The following is a 15,744-nucleotide window of genomic DNA, read 5'->3' on the forward strand; positions in this document are numbered from 1 at the left end:
CAGCCCTCCTGTACACACACATACGTTGTTTTTAAATTTTAATTTTATTATTAATCACCAGTATTTTTTTTATCTCCTTTTTCTGTAATAAACATCAGTGCGGTCCAGTGACATACGTAAAAAAAAGAAAGAAAAAATCTTCTTTGTTCAGTAGAAGTAGAAATTCACACAGAGTTGGATCAACATTTTCTATATTCATTTTTCAAATTTGGAGGAATTAAAAGATGAAAAATGCACATCCACTTGATATGCTGGATAAGACAAAACATTAACGACTCATCCGTCTCCTTGTGCCTTTCTGTCTCTTGCTCTCTCTTTGTTCAATAAGGTGCCATGGGATGAGATGGGATGTCAGAAAAAACAGATAGAAACATGTTTTATTGCTCGGCGAATGCCGCGGCTCGGATCATTGTAATTATTCGCTGAACGCCATCTCTCATTGGGAGTGGCCCCCATATAATTTTAAGTCTGTGTAGGTCGAGTGGTTAATACGTTTTAGGACCCTGTCATTCATTACATGTCATGAAGTTCCAATGATAGCTTGAAGTTATGAGTTTTAATTCTAATTAATGGTTTTAGCGGGGTGGGAAAAAGATGTTTTTTTTCCTTTTTTGTAAAATTCCATCTACTGCAATTTGTGATTTGGGTAGCGAGGCACACTTTTCTCACTCCTTTAATTTCCCAGAGTGCCCTGCCTGAGGATGGTTTGTCCTTAGTGGTCTGGTCTGGCATTGCATGGCATATATTTTCCCCCATATATATATATATATATATATATATATATATATATATATATATATATATATATATATATATATATATTGTCTCTCCGTCTCTCACACACTTTTTTCCATTCTTAAGAGGTGATGAAGAAATGAGCTTAGCTCCATGTGAAACGGCAGCATTTTCCGTGCTCTCACAGCATGTTGTGGTGGATATGACCCCACAGCACAGAAAAAGAAATGGGTCGATTTGAAAGAAAATACGGTGGCCATTGTTGCAGAACCATGCAGGAAACAATGGTACATTGAGTGTGTTAGCTGTAGACGGCATGCAGACTTGCGAAGAATTGAAATTCTTAACCTTTTGAAGTATGATTACTGGTAACTGTGCCATCACGACCTCTCATTATGTTTGCCTGGATATCTCCAGACAAAGAAACTACATTTCATCCACTTAAAAATTCACATACTTCTCATAGTGTCCTGCCCTGAAGTAGATAGATCGTGTCTGTATTGTTCAATAGTATTCCACAGGAGGATTGTATTGCCGTACAGCTGTGTGGGCTGAACCCACCAGTCACTGGTGGTCTGTGAAGTAGTGAGAGTGTGCAGTTACACCATAGCGTGTGTGTGTGTGTGTGTGTGTGTGTGTGCTGGAGAATGGAGGTCGGCGGCTAAAAATAGTGACCTTTTGGGCCCGTGTGCGCGAGCGCTGAACTCTGACATGCTGGTAAACAGAGTGCGCTGCACGGGACCATAAACATTTTTAATTGTTGCCTCATAAAAGCGGAGAATGTCAGTGGCAGCGGCAGAAAATATGCTTCCTTAATTAGTCAAGTGAGTTTTACAAAAAACGAAGAAGCCTCCTTTTAACTTGCACTTTTTAATGCCCTCATACAGCACTGTTTATTACTGTAAAACAGTTCACTCGTGGCTGTAAAACACTAGTTCGTTTTAGCACATACCTAGTTTACTAAAGATCATCAATTTGAAAGTTGTTTTAATATTTTTCTTAAACATTAAACATTAAGACTTCAAGAAATGAAACACTTTGTCAATTACTTCACCCAAAGCGTGCGTATAAACCTCTTAATGTTTTTATGCTTGAAATGTCTTCTATTTGAATTTTACCAGCACATCATCTTTTTGATGCCACGTTTTAACTCGCTGTATATTGTGGGGAGAACCCCTCAAGCACATCCAAGTTGCTCCGGCATTAAAGATGAAATAAAGTTTCAGTGACGACTCAAGACAGTTGGCTTCACAGCAAATTTTAATCTATTCATGTGGATCCTATCAGTTTCTTTTTGTCCCTAGCACCCATTAATTTACTAAATCACTCTGAGCCGGAATGATCACTGTAAGCGACATTATTCACACGTTTTTATTAATTCAACGTAGATGAATAAAAGTGAATGTTTTGAAGCATTGATTAACAGAAGGGTTTATATCTGACAGTTAGATTGCAGGGTAGCCAGCATAAAAATGGCTCCTCTGCAAGGTACCCGGTAATTTAATTCTTGTGTGAAATTATTATAATTTATTACAGTATGTGGGCTCTAATGATTACAGACATGAAATGGAATTTATAAATTAAGATTAAATTTGCATATCTGTTCTTATTTTGTACCTTCACACATGCTCAAACCTGTCAGCAGCATTTCAAGATGATTTCATAAGATGCAGCCTTTGTGTATTTTTATTTATTAATTTTTTTCCTAAGAAAAAAACATTAATTATGGTTTCGCGCACAAAACATCCCAACACTTGTGAAGCATTGTGATGTTGTAGAAATGGATGAGAAATTTATTTTGGTTGCAGTTTAGAAAATAAACACACTTATACAAATATGAATACAATAAACATACGACAAAGATGGGACACGAAAAGGCGACATACTGAGTTATTAAATAACAGAGTTTGTTTTTTGTCTGAACTGTATATCCTCAATGAGTGACAGTCCTAAGAAAATTAAAAATAGCAGTAGTTACTAACAGTGTTTTTATTATCATTTTTAGCAGTCTCAAATCAAAAAAGATACATTTTTGTCTACATTTGTGTGGATTTGTTTCTCATAAGGAAGGATAGTCTTTGTTTTTTTTAGGGATGGAATTTAATTTAAAAAGTAAATCAGTAAAGTTCTTTGAATTAAGTTTCTGCTCTCCGTGTTTGCTGAAGATGCTTCTTGTTGTCAGTAAACTGTAATGAGCAGCAGCAGGCAGGAGCAGAGCAGTCGGGGTGGGCCGCCTCGGAGGGCTCGCTCAGCCTGAGAGGAGGCTAAAGAGGACAGGGGAGAGAAAGTTCATTTTGCTATCCAAGCATTAAATGGTCCTAGTTTTCTTAAAAGTGACCTTGTGGGGAAGGCAGCGCAGCCGAACTCCGGCTCAGCTCCTTCCAGCTGCACACATGGCATCCATCGGGGCACAATCACGCGCAGTCCCAACACCTCAGGCTCGGACATATGTTGAGTTTTATTTCATTCTTCTGACATTAATCCTATTCACCAGCTGTTCTGCCAGCTGCCACTCTCCAGCTTAAGAGGAGATTGCAGTTTTGGGGGCTCGGAGTATGGGCTTATCTTGGCTCCTGATCTCTCCACACTAAGTTCTGATTGGATTCCCCCCACCCCCCCCACCCAAACCGCATCTTGGGCCCCCTCCCTTTCCTCCCTCCTAATATCTCCCTCCTCTTCTCAATCTGTAGGATCCTTGAGTTGTACTTCTCTCTCTAGAAATCTCTCTTTCAACTTTGCTTTAATTTTGTCTCGTTCTCCTCCTCCTGTTGGGGAAGGGAGGCTCCAGGGGTGTGTTTTAATCGCCTGCCCAAGTCTTCATTTGGACGGCTTGCTTTCAGAAGATGCTGACCCTCTGCTAGTGTCTTGCTGTCTTCACCGACATTTATTATTCAGTTTTCTTCGTGTATTCGGTGCCCAGAATCCCTCTTCTTTTGAGGGTGAGCGTTCCTGGCAGAGTGTCTTCCCAGCGCAAACATGCCACGAAAATACTTTTTTTTTTTATCCACAGCTTTGATTGAACTTGAACTCTTTATTTCTTCTATTTCACATATTTCAACTTTATCTCTCCCATTCATGTTACTAATCAGCATGATTTATTTTCCTTGACGTCTTTCATTGTCCGATGGAATTTCTCTTGTGTCATTAGTGCTGAAGAAGTACCCTGTCGTGGAAGGCCTGGCCAGCGTGAATTGATCATCGGTGGCTGCTCACTTTAATAATTCAACCCTGATTAGTGCCGAGTCCTGCAGTAAAATGGATTGAAGAAGAGGTCGTGCGCTGCCCTGCTCAAGAGGTGAAGCCTCTTGGGAGTGGTTAATACATATGTGCTTGATAGACACGTGTCCTGTTTAGATAGGTCAGGAATCGTGCGATTGCCGGGACGATGGGGTCAACGCTGAGATTAGCACCTCGGGTCTGCCAAATAAAGACAATGACACTACAGCCATGTGCTATTTTTAACAAATGTCTTTTTATAGCACAGTCGGTTTCCTTTTTATTGCAATCAAGCCTCAAAAACACCAAATAATATTATCGGTATAAACATTATAATATTATGCAATTACAACATTTTAAAATTGCTATATTTATCATGGATATTATCATTAACAGTAGTATTGGTTTTAATTACTGCTGCTGCTTTTGTTGTTGTTTTTAATGTTATTATTAGTAGTAGAAGTACTAAATGCCTAATAATACTAAAAGGAAATAAAAGACTTTGTAAGGTTAGTCAGTCTATTTACAGCAGATGTCGACAGGAGGAAATGGCAGCTCGGTGTTCGAGCAGCCTACAGGTGACTAGCAGAGATGCTCACTAAGTGGAATAATGAATAGTATTAGGTGTCAATTAAATCAAGCCTTCCCCGAGGTGCAGGTGCTCGACAATATACTGACACATCTCAAGGAGCTGAAGCCTCTTCACCCATGCATGCCAATGGGTGCATTTGCATATTAAAGAACCAAAATTATTTAACCGAAGCAAAAAAACATGCAAAAAAGAAAAAAGGGGCTTGTGGAAATGATCGAGGTTATTAAAACTGTTGACAGGGAAAGAAGGTAATTGGCAGAAAATGAGGGAAACGCTACTGTTATACAGTGTTGCGTGCGTGTTTTCTCTCTGTCGTGATTTTTATGTGTGTTTTTTTTTTTTTCAACCCGACTCTTCTTTTTAGCTGTTAGCATTGTGCGCTGTCGCCTGGGTGTGTAACCTATTACGTTTAGATTGCTCCCTTGCAATTAGTGCCCTTTTTGTCCTCACTTCAATAACGGCGTGATTATGGAGACTTCAGGAGCATTCGCCGCCGCCGCCCCAGCTAACAGCTGTTGTCTCTGGAACTAACGACGGGAACGACAAAACATGTTTTCTTATGCCGTTTCACTTTCCTGTCTGCCTCTTGTAATTATTATACTCTTATTTTGTGTGATGATGGAGTCTTGTTTTAGTGGCTCTGTGATTAAGACATTCAGAAGATTTTCCCTTAGTGTTCTGTGCACGCTTGCGTTCGTGTGTGCGTGTGTGTGTGTGTGCTTCCAGTTTGTTTTTCTAAGGAGATGGAGGGAAATAGAAAGAGAAAGAGAGCTTTTTTGGTTTTCTTTTGACTGCAGCATCTCTATTGTAAGAAACAAATGCAGTGCAAGAGAAGCCTTGAGATGCGATTTTAGAGGGGGGACAGTGTTCTTCCAGCAGGAGCCAAGGAGAATGCTTGGAATAACTTGTTTTCCCCTCTAAATTGCACAAAACTCTCAATATTCTCTTGACCTTGACTGCTTGACTACTCTTTTTCGCTCAAGTCTTTTCTCTCATAACATTATTAGAAATAAGAGTGCTTAGAGGATAATTATTAACCTAACTGCGACACTTGCAGTGAGAGCGCCCTTCAACCTGGGTGGCTTCAAGTGGAACCATAATACCTCTTCCTCGCTTGGGCCTTCTTCCTCTTTCCTTCTCTCTCTCTCTTTTTCTCTCTTTCCGTTTGGACTGGGAGCAGTTCCTCAGCTTTCTCCATCATTAGAGGGTGCGTTCAGAAGAAAGCCTGGGAAATTTATATCGTCATTGTCAGTTGATCATCGATTTGGTAATTCCCAGTTTTCCCCGAGGACCGAAGGGGGAGGTTTATCTCTTTCTTCCTCTGAGAGCAGAAGACTGATGATTTTTGAGTTTTGTTGAGAGGAAGAAGCATAATGTGCTGCAGCTACCCTTCATTGAAAGTCAGCTTAAGGATGCAGTACTTGGTGGACAATTGACAATAGACTACACAGGGACAATAGGGCAGTTCACTGAGGACAGCTGTAATGATGTGTGTACTGTGAAGTGGAGTGTTTCAGGAGAGAGTCTCGCTCTCTCTCTCATTTCTCAAGTGTAAGGATTGATTGGGGGAAGAGCAGCTTCCTGTGGTGGGGATTACAGTGGCGGTGTGAGACCTGGGGGTGCTGGCAGATGTTCTGGCTCTCTGCCACAGGGCAGGACTCGCCGGGATGGGGGTACACCCTCTCTGCTCAGCACAACTGCATCTTTAGGGCCATGACACAGCTCCATCCCACATACACAGCCATGGAGGTCATTAATGACAGTAACTGAAGTAGGTTTCTACTTAACTACATTACATTCATTTTGCTTGAATGTTTGAGGGAGATAGACTAGAGCACTGAGTGTGACCTTTAGACCACTTTTTGTAGTTGACACAAAACCTTTTTTTCTTGTCATCTGTGTACAGCATTTCAGTGTTTATTACTTTATATAAATGCAAAATACTGCGAAGTGAAATGTAAGTGTATTTTTGTTTTTTATTTTAAAATCTTTATAATAATTTAAATAACACAGTATTTAGTGTTTGGGGTCGATTTTTCTGCTCACCAAAGATTTATTTGATCAAAAATACAGAAAAGATTTTATATTGTAAAATATTATTACAATTTAAAAATGCTAGTTTCTGTTATACATATTATAATGTAATTCATTGTTGTGAAGATTTATCAGTTCAAAATCACATAATCATTCAGAAATCACATCATTATTAAACGTTATTATTGGCATTGATTATTAATAATTGACAGTTAATTATTATTAGTGTTGCAAACTATTTCTGTGGAAATCATAATCATAATAATTGTATTTTTCAGGGTAAGGTCTTTAATTTAAAAAAAAAACATTATTGAACATTAATAATTTCTCGAATAAGAATCTGATTGACTTACTGACTACTGTTTTAACAAAAAAATTATATTATATATATATATATATAATTTAAATAATATCTTTATATCTTTATATAAATCTAGTATTGCAGGTATGAGCCAAATTCTACCTGTGTTTAGTGTTTCACTGTTATAGTTTCTGTTAGACATGCAGTTTTGGCTCTGTGTTCTATCTGGTGATAAAAAAACTATTTACACTCAACACAATTCCTGAATCTTTGCTGAGATTTATGAGCACTACTGCTCTTCCTTTTCATCTGTTTAAGACTATCGGCGTAATCTTGTCAGCGGATCTTTGCTGTAGGTGTCTTAATTGAGCTGCTTTGTAAAGAAGAGCAAGATATATCTGGCAGCAAACCGAGTTGTCGAGATCAGATTGTAGATGAGCGGTTAAATACGCAGAGGCCAGGTATACATCGACCATTAGAATGTCAAGGTGGTTACATCACTTCTTATGTCTGAGATCAGTAAGTGGCTCTGACTTTACAACTATAATGCCACTTTCATAGGGACTGGAGCTTTATCAGGCCAGAAAAGGCTTGTGACATGCTATTTTTTCTGCTTCCTGCTAATCCTGGTGTTTTGACAGGGACGGTCTCCCGAGCTTGCGGATGGGTGATGCTAAGTCAACACCCACTCTGAGACACAAGTCTCTCTGTTTCTTTCTCCACATTGTCTTTTCTTCTCGTCTCTTAGAATTAGTTCCCAGGAGGTTTTAGATCAGTGGGTTGTCCTCCAAGCCCTCTCCCCAGTGCCCAGGCTATATCCTATCAGTGGGACAGGCAAGGGCTCCAATGTGGCAGGGGCTAAGCCGTCTGTTGAGATGGGGGAACCTTGGGAAAATGCGAAAAAGGATCCAGATAAGGGCTATTGTTTTCATTCCAATCTCATCTGGGCTGAATTGGTTTCCCTCGAGCCACGCCACGCTTTATCCGAGCGGAGGAGAAGAGGGCATGAGGAGAATTTTGGGGCCCTCGTGGGATAATGACAATAAAGTCAGTGCTTGCTTTATTTATCTGCTCGTTCTAGGCCTCTGACAGGCCTTCCCAGACAAGTACAAGTCTTTTCCACACTTCCTCCTCAGTTTTCAGAGTCTATAAATGTCAGACTGTCTCTGAACTCTTTGTATTTTGAAATCTGAATGCAAATGTGGGAAAGGAAATGTACCTTGTTCAATGGGCTGTGCTGCGTTTCTCATTTGAAGTAGCAGCAGCGCTGAGAGATGAATGGATGTGGCTGAAGCTTTGTTTGATTTTTCAAAATGAATGGTGCACTTTTGTTTCTTTACATCGGTAATATGTTAGTATGACATTTAAGTATTATCCAGATGTTAAGCAGTGTTTCCATTGGCATTAGTGCTCTCTCTGGAGAAGATGGAATGCAACTTGGGAAATTGTGCAAAAAATATCCCCTTATTATTAATCTAAATTCCTTTCAAATGTTCTAGCTTTATAAGGGTACTTTGAAAAAACCCAGACGTCTGTCTCATTAACCGCTTGTTTGCCTAAAGTATCCTCACATAAAAATCTAGGAAGAGCCGTATAGTCTCAAAACATAGCGGACAGGTTGTTTTCCGTGTCCGTCATTTACAAATGCTGGACATTCTTCACCTCTCTCAGGTAAAAATGTGTGGAGGACAGCTTTGGCACATTCCAGCTGTAGTGTGTGTGTGTGTGTGTGTGTGTGTGTGTGTGTAGAGTGAGGGAGCGGCCACTCTCAAGGGAGGCAGAGTGGAGCAGAATGGGAGCTGGCACCGCATTATCTCCAACAGTTGGTGCATTCCTTAATGATCAAGTGCTGGAGAAGCATCTGTGCACTGCTCTGTGTGTTAGTGTGTGTGTGTGTAAGACAGAGGAGGAATATGGGAAAAGTCTTCCCTAAAACCTTTTAACCCCCCAGGACAGTTCATCCCCGGCCCTGTGCCATAAAAGGAAGTTTCTCTGTTTCCAGCTCTTTTTTCAGCTTGGAGAAAAGAATGTACTGTTATTTATTATACATATATATATATATGCTGGTATGTGTTTTGTGTGTATGTGGTTATTATCTGAGGGGAGGAAAGTGTTGTGACAGGAGGCGCTTTTATTCAAGAGACCTCAATCACACACACATAAAACGCAGGGTCACAGCATCTCACAAGGTCAAGGAAACAAACTGTGAGTCCTGGATTGGGAAAGTCAGCAAAGTAGAAATAATGTTGGAATGACCCAGGTGGAGGTCCTGTCCTGTCGTTCCCTCTGAAATGGAGGAAATAGAGAATCAAAAAAAATTGACCTCCCCTTGATGTGACCTTGCACTTTTATAAGCAGTGGCCGTCACCATAGACTGTCTCTTTGAATGCTATCAAACATTTTCGAGCACACAGTGATGTCAATACTTTTTTTTTTGGCCAATGTACACATATTCAGATAAGGACACAAGAACTTTTCTGCCAAGTCTGCTTGCAAATGCAAAAAAGTTTTCTCTTAAATATAGCTTTATTGTACACACATAAACTCAACAATAAGAAATATGATAATAAAATGAAACAATAAAAATATAAAAAAGCATGAAGCCCAGGATGAAAAATCTAAAAAATATATATTTAAAGATTATATTCATGTTCACAGTGTCAAGGAAAATATGAATTTACAGAACATTGCAGTAAACAGTGGGAATATTTCACTGAGGGGGGTCTTGGGAGCAGGGAAGTGGCCTGTGGGAAGTTTCTGTGCCTAGATGTTCTAGTTTTTATTTTCTTTTTATTATTATTTTATGGAAGTATGTTTATAAAAATAGAAGGTTGTTTTTAACTTGTTTATTTGTATTTTTGGTAAAGAAAGCTAATTACACTACCATTTAAACATTTGGGGCTTGTACTTTTCTTTTTTTTTTCTTTACAGAGACATTTTTTCATCAAGCATGCATGCACCAAACTGATCAAATGGTGCTAATAAATACTTTTTTACATTGCTACAAAAATAGGCAAAAAAAAGTTTTTTGTGAATAAGATAAAGCAGTGCTCGTGATAATAGAGGCATAGCTGCAACATAAAATTTTAAGGCATGAAGATCTCATCACACCACATTCATGAGTGTGATGATGTCACTCACTGGGAATGTTCTATGGCCTGGAGTACCTCAAGATACTGTATGACTACAATACACGCAGACACAAAACACGCACAGCAGAGTAGCCCGAGTCATTCCCATTCTCATGAATTGTGCCCTTTTGTTTGGCAAAGTGTGTTCACAAATGATCCATTGTGTTCACAAGCGGTTTAACTACGGCTTACGGTGCCGGAGGGCTGCCAGCGGCGTGCAAGAATGTCTGCTTTAGCCCCGTGCCCTTTAGCCTTTCACACAGGGAACAAACTCTACTCTTCCTGTTCATGATGTCATCAAATGGCAACATGAGACCCACAGCCCCTCTGCTCAGAGGTCACGGCCTGCCAAAAGAGCTCCTCAGCTTGGAGAAGGTAGAGATTTGATCTTGATCTATTAAACTGTGCCTTTTGGACACTTCATCCAATTCCTCTTCTTCCTGTCCAGTGCATTTGATTGGGTGTTTCTTTGTCCCGTGTGTGTGTGTGTGTGTGTGTGTATGTGTGTTTGTGCGATGGGAACAGACTGACCCAGGCTGCGAGCTTCAAGCTCTTGCTGGTGAGCAGTGTGTTCTTTATCAACGACCTCGGGCCGCGACTCTGCGGATTCCAGCCATTCCTCCTCCTGATTCATTGTCTGCCAGACAAATGTTAATTGTTTTCATCATTGCCGGCTGTGCGGGGCCAGTCAAATGGGCCCATCTCACCCTTCTACCTTCCTCTTTAATGTCTTTCTTTGTGAGGCGCCTCATTCTTATCACTCTTTCAGCTTCTCTAGTTGACCTTCGACAGACCAGGGGTTATGTCTCACATTATACACATATTATATGTGTGTTTGTCTTTGTGTTTCTGTCTGTATGTGCACGATTAAGAAATTAAGAAAAACCATAATAAATAAAAAAGCCTTCTGAAAAAAAAAAAATAAACAATTAGTACATTTCATAAAGAAGATCTTTTCCCACTACTAGGTAGAAACAGATTCACCTTGACACTTTCACTGAATGTAGTTGACCTAACTTGAAAATATTGCATTAGAGCATTTCATTCAGTTACAAACCCCAATGCATTTATTCTCTTAGAAATTAAAACATTTTTATGACCTTTAGACATCACCCCTAATACGCTTAATGAACTAAGCTGACACGCTTTTCTACTGTAATGCACTCAGCTACTGATCTCTATAGAATTTCACTTTATTACCACAGTCCAGCCGTCAGAACACACATCCGACATTTATTGTGTGCTGTGGCTGTTGAAAGACAGGTGTGTAACATTCACTTTCCAGAAAAGCAGACGGAATTTATTTCTTTCAGTTTGCTCAGCACACCTTTTCAATGGGAAGGTTTTTCCCCTGTTTCTTTCTGTCTTTTTTCTTTGTCTTTGAGGCCTCTTTTCTTTATGAGCACAAATTGTTTTGTTGCTCAAGGTTTGTGGGTCACACTCGAATCTATGGATTTGAGAGATACAGAGGATTTCAATGCACACTGTCGTATGAATGCCTCTTTACTGCGGTCGTCTGTGTTATGGAGTGATTTCACTCAAACTGCGTGGTAATTCTCTTTTTATAGCTAATATGCGATTAAGGTTGCTTTTTTTAAATAAAGCAGTACTTTATACATTTTAGTGGTATTTATATATTTTTTTCTCTTCGTATATGCATTCATTTTCATTCTGTGTTGCTTTTGTTTCAGAATCCTCCTGCATGGAGAAACTCCTTTCAAAAGACTGGAAAGAGAAGATGGAGCGACTCAACACAGGCGAGCTGTTAGGAGAAATTAAAGGTAAAAAACCTGTATGTTTCAAAGTATGTTTCAGAAAGCAACCTCTTCTGGTCACTCTGTCTTCTCTGAATGACTGTTTTATAAGTGTGATGGATTTTGTTATTTAGCTCCTGGAATAGACATAAGACATAGAATTCAATGGAAAGGTAGGCTTGGTACAAACAGAAATTAGAGGAGAAGAATGCATGCTTGTTTGTATTGGAAGACAGTACAGCCCATGCACTGTTTATACCCAATGAAAGTGTTCATGGGATGTGCTTTTAGTTTTTTTATTCTGCATGAGCAGGTCTTAGCACTGGCTGTTACAGAGAAGTGTTTATGTAGCAGGAGACGGCACTGCACCGGCTCTCTGATAACGCGCTAGTTCTGCCCGGCTCCATCCACACACTCCTCCCTCACTATCTCCAACACTCGTTCTCTTCCCTTTCTCTAGCACGCTGGGTTTTGTCGTCCATTCCTGCTGACACCAATCCGCTTCATATCCTCTGAGCTTTAGGTTGACTCTTGTTGTACCGCCATGTGTTTTGATAACAGCTTTTTCAATGGGATGAGGTACAGGTGTCATAGCAGTCAGAATGTTCGATGTTATGGCATCAGTATGTCAGGGCGCTTTTAACGGAGAAGACATTTAGGAGGCAGTTAATAGCGGGATTTAGATTGCAAGGGTAATAACATTGGAGAGAAGTGTTATTGTTTTTTTGTTCCCTCGCTTAATGGTTCCCTTTTCCTTCCCTGCGCTATTTAAAATTATGAATAACGTTTGTCCTTGGTTTTAATTATTGGATTAGACTTACTCTCTGCGGCGTGTGGGTGGAGGAGGGGTCGAGGTGGGGGGGTACAGGGGAAAAAGAAACAGTCGTACATTCTAATAAGTGCATTCATCGGCAATAACCTTAATGAACCCCCAAATGTAAATCACATCTCAGTAAACCAGATTCATTGTACCTGCCCCCGTTATGTGGCACCGTAGATCAAAGTGCAGCGAAGAAAATGGCGAGGAAAGATTTAGCCTTTTGAAAGGAGATCTTTTTAAATTACAGGGTATTTTTCTGTTGGATAAATGGCATTGGGTGAGGTCATGTTTAAAAGGTATAAACAGGTAGAAGGCGTTGATAATACCCCACCAGTGGCCTCCGTCGTGATTTCCAGCGAGGCTGCGGGCGACTGTAGAGAAACAGACAGAATTACTTTTCATATCATACCGGCAGCCTAAGGTTTCTAATTAGCCTGCCATTTCATATGACTGTAGACATTTCAAAGGCCTCCTTTGTGCTCCCCCTTACAAAATGTCTCTCTCTGCGTTTGAAGTCGGCCTGATGTAAATACGGGCAATTAAAAAGGAAGCTCAGGGTTGGAGACACACAAGGTCTGCTTAATTAATACGCAAACAAAGGCACCAAGCTGGAAAAGAGAAAACACACACAACTTATGATTAAGATCTAAAGTGTTATGATAAATCAGAGAGCACATTAATAGTCAGGTTAAAAAATCAATACAAAGGCCACACGTTCCTCCGGCTCTAAATTAATGGAGGAGAGCGCTGGATAAAAGATGGCACGAGGATGAAAAGGAAGCTGTTGCCTGTTTGGCCTTGCTGTTTTTGCTCTTATATTTGAACCGATGGCATTGTGCATTCTACCCACAGTTCTTTGTGCCATTGTCGCCGCACTACAAAAACCTGTCTTTGATCTTTGTTCGATAAATAAATCGACTAGGAATCGCTGTCCCTGCTGAACTGTTCATCTGAATAAAATAAAGTTTCTTGCTGCTTTTCAAATCTCCGCAGCTTTTCTTTAAAGCCGTTACATATTTTTCACCTTGTGAACCTGTCGAGACACTATGCTGCGGTAAGGAACAGAGTTTAGGATCTGAAAAAAAGTAACCGATTGCTTAAGGGAACGAAGAACAATAGTGGGCAGAGAGAGAGAGAGAGAGGGAAAAAAAGCTGAAACTCAGAGAACACTTAGACCTGTTTTTGAAACGCCGCAACACGTCCGGACTTGCCCACCTCTGTTGCACAAAACAAGTAAACAATGTCATCACACCAGATCGTTCTTTTTGTTTAGTTTTAGCATATAACAAGTTTGGTTAATTTAGCTGACGTTTCTCACATTTCAGGTGATTTTAAAGCCTTGTTTAACTAGTAAAATGAAATTGTATCAGGCTGGCCAGAATTATTTTCAAGTGCTCTTAAGTGTTGCAGAATCCTGCGTGTTTTCTTTAAGCCCCCTGTTGCCACCGGCTCAGGGTTGAGGGGCAGCGGTAGCGGGTAAAGGGCGTATGGGGGAGTCAGCTACGGATCGCTTTCCACCCGCCGCCACTGGAGCGGTGTGTTTGTTTTCATACCTGAGCTCAGCTGTCAATCAGGAGGAACGGTGAAGAGAGAGATGAGATCTGCAAAACAAAACCACAAAGCAAGAGAAGCAGGATGTCTGGAGGACGTCCAAACCACAGCAGTGCCTGCTCAATTGTCAAAGAGAGAGAGGGAGAGATATATGAACAAATACAGAGCAACACATCAGATATATGCCAGAGAGTGTTAATCACCAAATTTAATGCAAAGAAGTGCAGCTGGTGCAATTAAGACGTTCATTTTTTTATGTGTATTAGAAGCTTTGATTCACTTCAACTACATTTAATTTGTCATACAATTAAAGACATCAACACCTGTGCACCCTTGTTTCAATACTGGACAGAAACTTCCAAAAAAAATGTAATGTTTTAAATGAATATTCTGGTGGAATTTTAATTCGGCTTTGTCATTTTAATGGATTTGATTAATGACTCGGATGTCTGCGTTTCTTCCGCCGAAGTGTTTTGTTTCTATCACCTTGAACGCTCAGGTGTCCCTGACTATTTAAAAAAAATGCATCAGAATGTCTGGAAATCAAACTGTACTTGCAAAATCGGAGTATCAGAAACCCAGAAAAGGGCAGAAAGTCTGAAATCTCAGCATTGTGCGGCCACGTGAAAATGGTGACTAGAGCTGCTGTGTGGAAAAAGGGGTCCCTCGCTCCTTGCCTAATCAATTTCTGACTGTCTACATGCTTGTGTAGAGAAAGTCCTGTGGCTGGTAGATAAGTAGAAGCTTTTTAAGAGAGCGGCAGGGTTGAGTGTGATTTCGATGTGACTCGTACCTGGCTTAGGCGCTCTCGGACAGAAAGCGGACTGTGAGGATACAGAGCGCCGATTGTTCCAGCAGCTGGATTTACTTGAAAACATGATTATTCAATTTAACGTCAGCTTTATTCTTAATGGCTCCAATAAAGGCAGAGAACCTATGCTAGTCTAGATACAGTATGTGATGTGACACTCAGGGATAAGCATGAAATATTTTTACATAACAATAGTCTTTTTTTATTGCATAGCGGTTCCATTTAACAAAAAAAGTATTTGTACATTAAGTCCAAAAAAATTATTATTTAAAAAGTGAAAAAAACAAAAAACAGTTCATAGATCCTCATATGTATGAAATATTTTTGAGTTACTTTTATCTATTTCTATATTTTGTATTATTGTTATTATCATTATTATAAAACAGATTGTTTATTTTACGTAAAATTATTATTTTATATATAAAACAAATAAGTCTTTGTTCCCTACATTTTATTGTAAAAAAACCCCCAAAAACAAACAAACTTTATTTTATAACTTAGAAACTCTTTTACTTTTACTTATTTTAAATATACTGGGAGAAAAATAGGATAGAACAGTGTATTCAATAATTACTACACAAAAAAAGAGAAAATGGTTACAAAAAACACAAAACTAAAATTAGATTAATTGTAATTAAATTATTTTGCTCAATTTATAATTTTAGCACAAATACGTTGCCAAAATAATTGAGCATCTTTTGAAACGAGGCAAAACAAAACAGATTTCTGGCAGCTTACTGATATTTGATCTGTGCCAGATTTGAAACTGTTTTCCATTACTCCTTTTAGGCATTGTTCC

At 39.6% G+C, this 15,744-nt stretch overlaps 1 protein-coding gene across 13 annotated transcripts in view; it reads left to right on the top strand.

Moving 5' to 3' along the window:
* The window catches only part of sox6 (SRY-box transcription factor 6), a 143,508-nt gene that overhangs the window by 59,056 nt on the left and 68,708 nt on the right, over positions 1-15,744 (top strand). For all 13 annotated transcript variants that reach the window (XM_043244134.1, XM_043244138.1, XM_043244142.1 and 10 more), the window contains one exon: positions 11,701-11,790. In XM_043244134.1, the coding sequence (XP_043100069.1) occupies positions 11,701-11,790 (90 nt within the window). The remainder of the gene's footprint in view (positions 1-11,700; positions 11,791-15,744) is intronic.

The sequence above is a fragment of the Puntigrus tetrazona genome, chromosome 7, assembly GCF_018831695.1.
Source record: "Puntigrus tetrazona isolate hp1 chromosome 7, ASM1883169v1, whole genome shotgun sequence".
NCBI classification, from domain to species: domain Eukaryota; kingdom Metazoa; phylum Chordata; class Actinopteri; order Cypriniformes; family Cyprinidae; genus Puntigrus; species Puntigrus tetrazona.